At 47.2% G+C, this 8540-nt stretch overlaps 1 protein-coding gene across 2 annotated transcripts in view; it reads left to right on the top strand.

The window, feature by feature from the left end:
* Nucleotides 1-7811: 7811 nt before the first annotated feature.
* Nucleotides 7812-8540, top strand: part of FAM193A (family with sequence similarity 193 member A) — a 122983-nt gene continuing 122254 nt past the window's right edge. Inside the window, exon 1 of one of the 2 annotated variants that reach the window (XM_050974017.1) lies at nucleotides 7812-8282. In XM_050974017.1, coding sequence (XP_050829974.1) covers nucleotides 8049-8282 — 234 coding nt within the window. In that variant the 5' untranslated portion in view covers nucleotides 7812-8048. The remainder of the gene's footprint in view (nucleotides 8283-8540) is intronic. The other variant, XM_030239364.2, reaches the window with a different exon arrangement.

Raw genomic sequence — 8540 nt, 5'->3', positions numbered from 1 at the left:
GGGGTTGAACTCTGTGTCTTCACAGTCTTTCCCTGTCCTTCCCAGCTCTCTCATTTCCTCTCTGCCTGGCCAGGCAAGAGGCAGCATTTTTTATGCTGTGCTGACATGGGCTGATTGGCCTGTGAGGTCTTGCCTCCCTGATAAGGGGCTGGAAGTGTTTTTCCCTTGGTGGGACTACCCTGGGATGTGAAAGCTAATATCTGCCCAAAACTCATAGAATGGCATACCTGTGGGGTCACTGCCTCTGTCTAATGGGACTGAAAGTGTGATTGGTGGATTAAAAAATTCTTAATTGGGTCCCTGAGACAAGGTGGTAGAATTGGTTTGGTTTCCTTAGCACACCACAGCTGTAAACAGCTTGTAGAAATTACTTTCCTAGCTTATTTTGGTTTTTAGTGCTGAAACTTGTATGTTCTTTTGTAGACAAAAACCCCACTCCAAATGGTTTCTGTCTGCTGCATGGCATTGTGTGAACCAGGTTAACCTTGTGTCAGGGGTAAAAGCAGCAAAGCTTAGTTTTGGTGCTGTGTCCTCCACTGAATCATGCAACTGAAGCATCACGGTTTGGGGGTCAGTGTCTGCATCACAGCTTAGGCTGCAAAGAGGGCAGGCTCATGGGGGTATGATTCCATTCCTGTAAAACAGAGAAAAGCTTTAGATAGATCTCTTCTGTCTCAGACTCTGCTCAGAAATGGGGACCGCCACGCTGCAGAAGAGCTGGGGAAGAGAGGCAAAGGTCAAGAACAGGACACACAGGATTATCAGCTTTACCTGTGTTCCTGCTACTCTGTTTGAGTAGGGCACCATAAAAAGCAGTGCCATAACAAACAGTGCCATGTGACCACATGTCCTTTGTTACTTGGTATTTTTAAGGTTGGGGCCATATATCTTCTGGAAAATATCCAGAAACTGATCAGGGGGCATCCCAATAATAAGTGAAATTTTAAGGGTTATGTTGAAGGTGGTCTGGTAAACTTGGTTTTTCCAGACTTAAAAGCAACACCTAGAGCATCCTAAGGCTCAGTTCTCCACCTTGTTGTGTCAGGATGGACAAAAGATGCTGACTGAGACTGCTGTTAATTCCCCAGGGGCTTGCTGGTGTGGAGATGTTCCTATCTAGGACTTTCTCTCTCCCCTGACATCCAAGAAAGATGACGCAAACCCATAAACCCCCTCACTGTTACTCTGGGCTCAACTACTTTACAAATGTCATTTAAAATTCATGAACTGGATTGCTCAGAGATGAACAGAGGCAAACAGGAAATTTTTATCCTTTTTCTCTGTTGGGTTTCTTAGACATAGGGTGGAAACTTAGGTTTCCACCATGAGCTCTGTCTCTTCATGTTATGAAGAAATCTGCTAATAAAATGACAATTCAGTGACAGGGAAAAATAAAATATTGAAGAAACAGCTGACAGAAGAGCAACAGGATACACAATTTTTCCTCCCGTGATCATAAATTTAAAAGCCAAAGCAGAAAGATATACAGCGAGAAAGATTCATAACTTGCATTGTTCATTTTGATAATGTTAAAAAGCTCCAGATGAAAAGAGTGCAAAAGCAGAACATGTTTCTTTCGGTACAATTCACAAAGGAATTGGACATGTGCTTGTAGGTGCTAATGGCTGCCAGGAGGCAGGTTCTGATCTTTCAGCTGTCATACTCTGGATTAAAACTGATGGATGGATTTGGCATCTTTTAAAAGGTGAAATGAAAGGGTCAAAAGAGCCCCAAACCTTGTTATAAAGCCGTTGCTGGAAACAGGAGGAAGACTCCTAGAATAATTTGAACCTGACATGTGGAACCAACCAAAAATGCTGGGAGACCTCTCAATGAATAGCTGCCAATGCTTCATTTTAAGGGTTAGTGAGAGGAAAAGGCAGGGAAATGGAATGTCCCTGGTGATTGTGGCCTTCAGAGGGAGTGGAGAGCCTCGGCTCCTGAAGGCAGGGAGCTGGCAGGGCAGGCAGGACTGGAAACTCTGAGCAAGGAAACTGCTGCTGTATTTTCTTGCTGCGCAGGGCCTCTGTGAATAGAGAAGATCACACTATGAAAATATCCTCTTCAGTCCCCCAGCACACCATCAAAGCTCTGAATGTGTAGTTAACACCTATTCTGAAAGGTGGAAATTGGATTTTCTCCCAAATGCTAGCTGAGAGACTAAACATCATTCCCTGTACACTTTATTTCAAGGGTTTGAAAGCATCTGAGGGCAGACTTGTCCAAGCTGCTCTGCTTCATTTTAAACTGCTACTGGAATTGCTGGTAGGAGGACATCCTTCAACTGTGCCAGTAACCTGCAGCCACAGCCTTTCCCTCACAGAAGGGCAACTTCATGCTCTAGTTAGGAAAAACTGGAACCAGTACAGTCTTACCTGCTGTCCTAGTACTGATGTGCAAAACATTTCTTTGTTTCACAAGGGCAACAAGGGGACAGCACAGTTGCTTTTTAATGCAGAAAAGGCAATGAATTTCATTATGTAAAAGGCCAGCTGGCAGAGAAGAAACATTACATGACATAACCCGTATTTCAGTGGTCAGAATTAGGTAATTCTTTACACAATGCAGGTTATGTTTCAAAAGGCATTCTTCAGAGCAGGCTGAAAGAGTCTACTCTAAATGGGGAAAAAATGAGAATCAAAGTAATGTTTGGAAAAATGTTGCTGAATTAAGATCAGTTCAGTAGAGATGTATGTTCTACATTCCCATTGTAAGAAATTCACCTTTGTTCTGTTTTTTACTGTTATTTGGAAAGACAAAAAATATTTTCTTGCTTTTTTGCTTCTGCACAACACAGAAGTCTTTCAGCACAGGCACTGAGAACAAGAAGCCAGGAATCACACATCTTCCCAGCAACAGCAAGCACCAAGTGGAGGTTCCCCTGGGATACTGTTCTCATGGTGGGTGCCCTGGAGTAAGTCTGACTTTCTGCAAGACCTCTGTGCTTATGGCTTTAAAAACACATAGTTCAAGGACCAGAAGGTTGTCTAGGAAAAAAATCCAAGATCCATAAAGTCAAAAGGGTCATAAGGCTCCTGAAATGAAGTTTTATTATCCAGCATGTGAGATTCCTTTTATTTTGCTCTAAACCTCTTCAGCATTAATGTCTTCTCAGCTGAGGCATCTGGCTGTGAAACAAATTCCAGAGGAGATTGGGTGAAACTAATTTTGGCCATCTAAAGGAAAACCTGCAGTGTTTTGCTTTACAGAAAGCCTTGCTAGAAGAATGATACTGTTTTTATTATTCTTCAGTTTAGTCCCACCAAGAAATGAGAAACTCTCAACCAAAGCCAACAAATCAATAACCTCACCCAGAGAACATTTACTTTCTTTGAAAAGGAGGGAGTGCCTAGAGTCCATGGCCATCCAGGACCTGGCTGTCAATATCCATCATACATGAAAGGAGCTCAGATACTCTGGAACTGGGTGTGACAAGTGCAGGTAAGGTGATTAAAAGGCAGTGAGTGTACATATATATGCTGTGACGCTGCACACTTATGTGTAAATACATCCTTCCCTGTACCTACACACCTGCATATTCACTCTTCTGTAGAGGAAAATGAACTTCTAGTAAAATGGCAGCTTTTTGGACAGCAAAGACAAATTAGTGCCAGTTGCTGAAATTGTCACGACTGGACCCAAGTCACACAGAATTCTACTGTCTCTCAGGGGCTTGGGCAAGGGGCATTACTGGAAAATTCTGCAGCCTAGTAAGGCTCTCTGATTACTATCTGCTATTGGTTGTTTGAGCTGGCAGCAATGAAATAACAAAGAGAAGTCTGAGGGCAATTATAAGAGACTTCAGGGCCTGGGACTATTGGCAGAGGGATAGGGAGCACAGGTGCTGATTCCCTTGATCCTTCCAGTTACAAGGAATAATGGTGTTAGGCAGATCCATCAGGTCAATATGTGGCTCCAAGATTGGTGTAATTGGAAAAAATTTGAGTTTGTTGACCATGAGACTATTCAACACCTAGTCTACTGAGGATTGATGTGATGCACCTGTCTCAGAGGGGGAAAAGAGCTGTAGCACAGGAGCTTGTGGGGCTCCTTGACAGAGCTTTGAACTAGCTTGGAAGAGGGAAAGGGTTAAAACCAGGCTCACCTGTGAGGAGTGAGGGCCAAAAACTGCTGCCAAAAACTTGAGGAAAGGAGCACTACTGGGATCCCTTAATCTGCTTTACAAGGTATTGGCTACAATGTACCACACCTGAAATGTTTCTACATTAATTAATAAGGCATAAGGAACAAACCCAAGGAGCTTGAAGCTTTGGCCCAGTCTGGTGGGATGAGTCCTGTTACTGGAGCGCCAGTTGAGATACTACTAGGCTCTTCAGGAGGGATAGGCTGGGAAGAAGAGGCAGAGGGATGCCACTGTATGGAACAGAAGGATTGGAATATATGGAGCTCACAGTTGGTGATGGCACAGTTGAGAGCCTCTGGATTACAATCAAGTGGCAAACAAATAATGTGGCTGTCACCATGGGAGTCAGCTACAGACCTACAGCCAGGATGATGATGCCAGTGAATAAGGCTTTGAGGAATTAAGGGACACCTCCAAGCCAACTGCCCCTGTCCTTACTTGGGACTTCAACTTGCCAGAAATTAACTGGAAACATCACAGCTGGTACAACTGAGGCCAGAAGATTCCTAAAACACCTGGATGTGCTTTAAACTGCCCATGGCATTGCCATATGTGTGAGTTGCTCCTTTGAGTTCAGTCTATTACCAATGTCATCATGTAGCACCTGTAAAACTGGGAACTAAATGCATAATTAAGAACCCCTTGAAAGAAAAGAAACCATAAATTTTAACCTCCCTGGCACAGAAACTATTGTTTCAAAAAATGTAATGACTAACTGGTCTCTTAATTTTTACTTGAGGTTATAACAGTAGTTCAGTGTATAGACTCCTTACATCATTCTGCGTGCAACAGGAGACCAGTACAAATATTCCAGTGAGGTGGTAAAACCATATTGAGTTTTTCCAGCCACTCTGACATCCTGAAGGCAGAACTCAAAGGTAACTGTGACCTGAGCTCTCTACTCAGCCTTTTATTGACTTAATGGCTCACAGGGAAAATTACAATGCTGCTAAAACTAGGTTGGATCAAAGGAAGAGCATGGGAAAGCCCTGCAGTGATCTGCACTGTTTATGCAGTGAGTTTTTATATATGGCGTTCCTGGAAAATGTGAAAATGCAAAAAATTTTCAGAGTATAAATAATTTTTCCCCCAAAAGGGTTTTAAAATGCCATGCTTTAGATTAACAATGAGCTTGTTCAAATGACTGTGTTTATTTTCTTAAGGATGAGATGGAATGTTATAAGTAATTTAATTCAAGTATGGACAAGGAACATAGTCATAGGTCTCCACAGCAGTCAAATTAATTTCCTCTGCCTTTTGTTCCGGTTCATACAAACATTCAAATCCACCATCAAAGTAGCAAGTTCATTTCTAAAACAACCTATTGGCTCAGCAGCTAATTGTAAGTGGTAGCTAAGTTCAGTGCAAACCTGTAAGAGTACTTCATTTCCCTGAGTATTTACCTGAAGGTTTAAAAAGAGACCCTGGCCTGCACACTAAATAAAAACTCACTGTCCTGCACTGTGAATTTTAATAGTGAAAGTTGGATTAAAAAAATCATCAGGATGTCCCTTATTTTCTGAAGTGTAAAAGGAAAGCATTTGTTTCTGCAATAAGATTATCAGAATTAAATACTGTGATGTCAGACTAAGTAGCATTACTTTAGCTCCTGTATGGTTGAGTGATTTTACTATAATAGTTTCTCATAATAATGCTTTTTATCTGTAATACATAGGGGATAGAGAGACTGACAGAGCTATAATCTTCCTTTCAGAAGCACGTTAAATGAAGAGGGTTCAAGTGAAAATATAATTTGGAAAGGAAGATAAAGACAGCCCTATATAAGACTGTGTCATCATTTCAAGTGAAAGATGTTAGCTCTGAAAATAATGCCATATATTACAAAGATAAGTCAACTTCAAATTTGTACTTTAGGGTCTGGAATTTATTTATTTGTGGCAAAAGGCTGTGTATGCTTATGTGTACACAGCTACTCTTGCCACTGCTATTTGCTGTTTATGCAGAGCTGCGTGTGCTGAGCATTCAATGCATTTTTGAAGACTAGGGCCCTGCCACAAAAAACCCCTCCCACCTACTAGAATGAACAAAGGTGATCTCCTGGTTTCAGAGCTGTCTGCATGTAAAAGCAAAGTTCCTCTATGTGTACAGAGGTAAACTAAGCCTGGAACAGCTTCACTGTGGATGGCAGCTTCTACTGGCCTTCTTCCATTGCTCTCCCAAAACTCCTAAGTCTTTCCAAAGATCTTTTAAGAGTCATTGGTGAATAAAAGACAAATATGCTAGTGCTCCTGAACTATCCTCTGACCCACCATCACAACCACTCAATGCCTTTACGATTTTAATGTTGCAAAAGAGATTTTAGACTGCCCTAAGCACTCACCAGCTGTGCTCACACCTAGGATTTTTGCATTACACCACCCAGAGTTAAAGCATTTCATTGTATCCAGAGAAGGGTGAGGGAGCTGGTGGAGGTCTGGAGCACAGGTCTGAGAAGGGAGCAGGGGATGTTCAGCCTGGAGAAAAAGAGGCTCAGGGGGAACCTTATTGATCCCTGCTACAGGGAAGAAGGTTGTAGCCAGATGGGGTTGGCCTCTTCTCAGACGAAAATGACAGGAGCACAGTCTTAAGCTCTGCCAGGGGAGGTTTAGGTTGGATGTTAGGATGAGTTTCTGCACAGAAAGGGTGATTAGCTCTTGGAATGGGCTGCACAGGGAGGTGGTGGAGTCCCATCCCTGGAGGTGTTTAAGGAAAGACTGGACATTGCACTTGGTGCCACGGTCTAATTGACATGGTGGTGTTTGGTCGTAGGCTGGACTCGATCACAGAGGTCTTTTCCAACTGATTGGATTCCATGATCCCGTGAAGTTACCACCAATTTTAATGTGTTCACATCTGCGATTTCTGCATCACGCCATCCAGACACGTCAAAGCGCAGAGCTACAGCATTTCACCTTGCCTGGGCCTGCGTGTGACTGTGCACTGTGAGCAGCGACACGGAATCATGGAACCTTTCAGGTTCTAAAGACCTCTGAGACCACTGAGCCCAACCATTAACCCAGCACTGCCAAGCCCACCACTAGACCATGTGGCAAACTACTAAAATATCACAAAGCACCACAGCTACACGTTTATGGAACACTTCCAGGCATGGTGACGGGCAGTGGCCTCTCGACACCTCAGGGCACAAATGAGCCCTCAGCCCCAGTGCGTGTGGTGTAACGTCCATTTTCAGCCTGCCTTGTGTGGGATTTGGGAGCGGTGGTGCCTGTGTTGTTCTGAGGGACGGTTGCACAGAGGCAGTATGACAAGAGCTCTACATTTAAGAGCTGTGTTGTGTCGGAACAGCAGGCGGGCTGCAGCCCCTTACGCGGAGCTTTGCCTAAAACATCCCCTCACGCCTCATTCCCGAGCGCTGCGGTCCCTTTAAGGCGTCACATGGCTCTTGGGCGGCGCTGTAGTCCCTTGACCGGGGTGGCAACGCTGGACGGCGCGGCTAACGGCAGACCGGAGGACTACGACTCCCAGCAGCCATTGCGGGAACGGATGAGCTCATCCACCGCGCCCAGGAGGGCGTCGCGATGTACGCTGGGAGCTATAGTCCAATGCTAGTACCGGTGGTAGGTTACTGCGAGGTGCAGAACTACGCCTCCCAGCGTGCCGAGCGCGGCCGGTTCCCGTCAGCGCCGAGGGGGAGCCCCCCAACGTAAAGGGGGATCACTTTCCCCTTGTGTCCGCCATATTGGACGGTAACTCTGCCCAGCGGCGCCGGGGCCGAGCGAGTCCCCGTGGCCGTGACAGCCCCGCTTCGCCCGCGCCGCCCGGGGAGCTCCGGCCCCGCCCGGCCTCGCCAGCCCCGGGCGCTTGGCGCGACCCCGCGCCCCTTCCCCCACCTCCTCCTCCTCCTCCCCGGCGCTCCCTCCTCCCGTGCCCGGGTGTCAGCACCATGAGTCCGGCCGACGCCAAGCGCGGAGCGAAGCGCCGGAAGAACAAGCGGGGCGGCGGCCTCGGCAGCACCGGCGGGCCGGGACCCAGCGGCGGCACCGGCGGGCTGGGCAAGGCCGGGGTTGCGGCGGCAGCGGCCCCCGCCCCGCCGGGCGCGGTGGGCGCCCTGCTGACAGCTCCGGGCGGCGGCAGCGGAGCCCCAGGCGGCGCCGGGGCCGCGGCGGGACACGGCGAGGTGAGCTGGGCCGGGGCGGGAGCGGTGACATCGCACACCCGCGCTGGCAGCCAGGGGGCTGCGCCGCGACATCCCCCCGTGCCCCCGGCCCGCTCGGGCCCCGGCGGGGGTCTCGGGGCTGGGCCCCGGGGCTGCGGGGAGGGGGCGGTGGGGCTGGGCAGCGTCCTCAGCTCCCCACCCTTTGTGGGGGAAGGGCCGCGCCGGCTGCGCGGGGCCGCCTCGTCCTGGGGTTTGTCCTGAAATCATCTTCGGCGTCCC

This window comes from Serinus canaria, chromosome 4 (genome assembly GCF_022539315.1).
Source record: "Serinus canaria isolate serCan28SL12 chromosome 4, serCan2020, whole genome shotgun sequence".
NCBI lineage: Eukaryota > Metazoa > Chordata > Aves > Passeriformes > Fringillidae > Serinus > Serinus canaria.
Note: the sequence above shows the minus strand (reverse complement) of the source record. Positions and strands in the feature narration are given on the sequence as shown.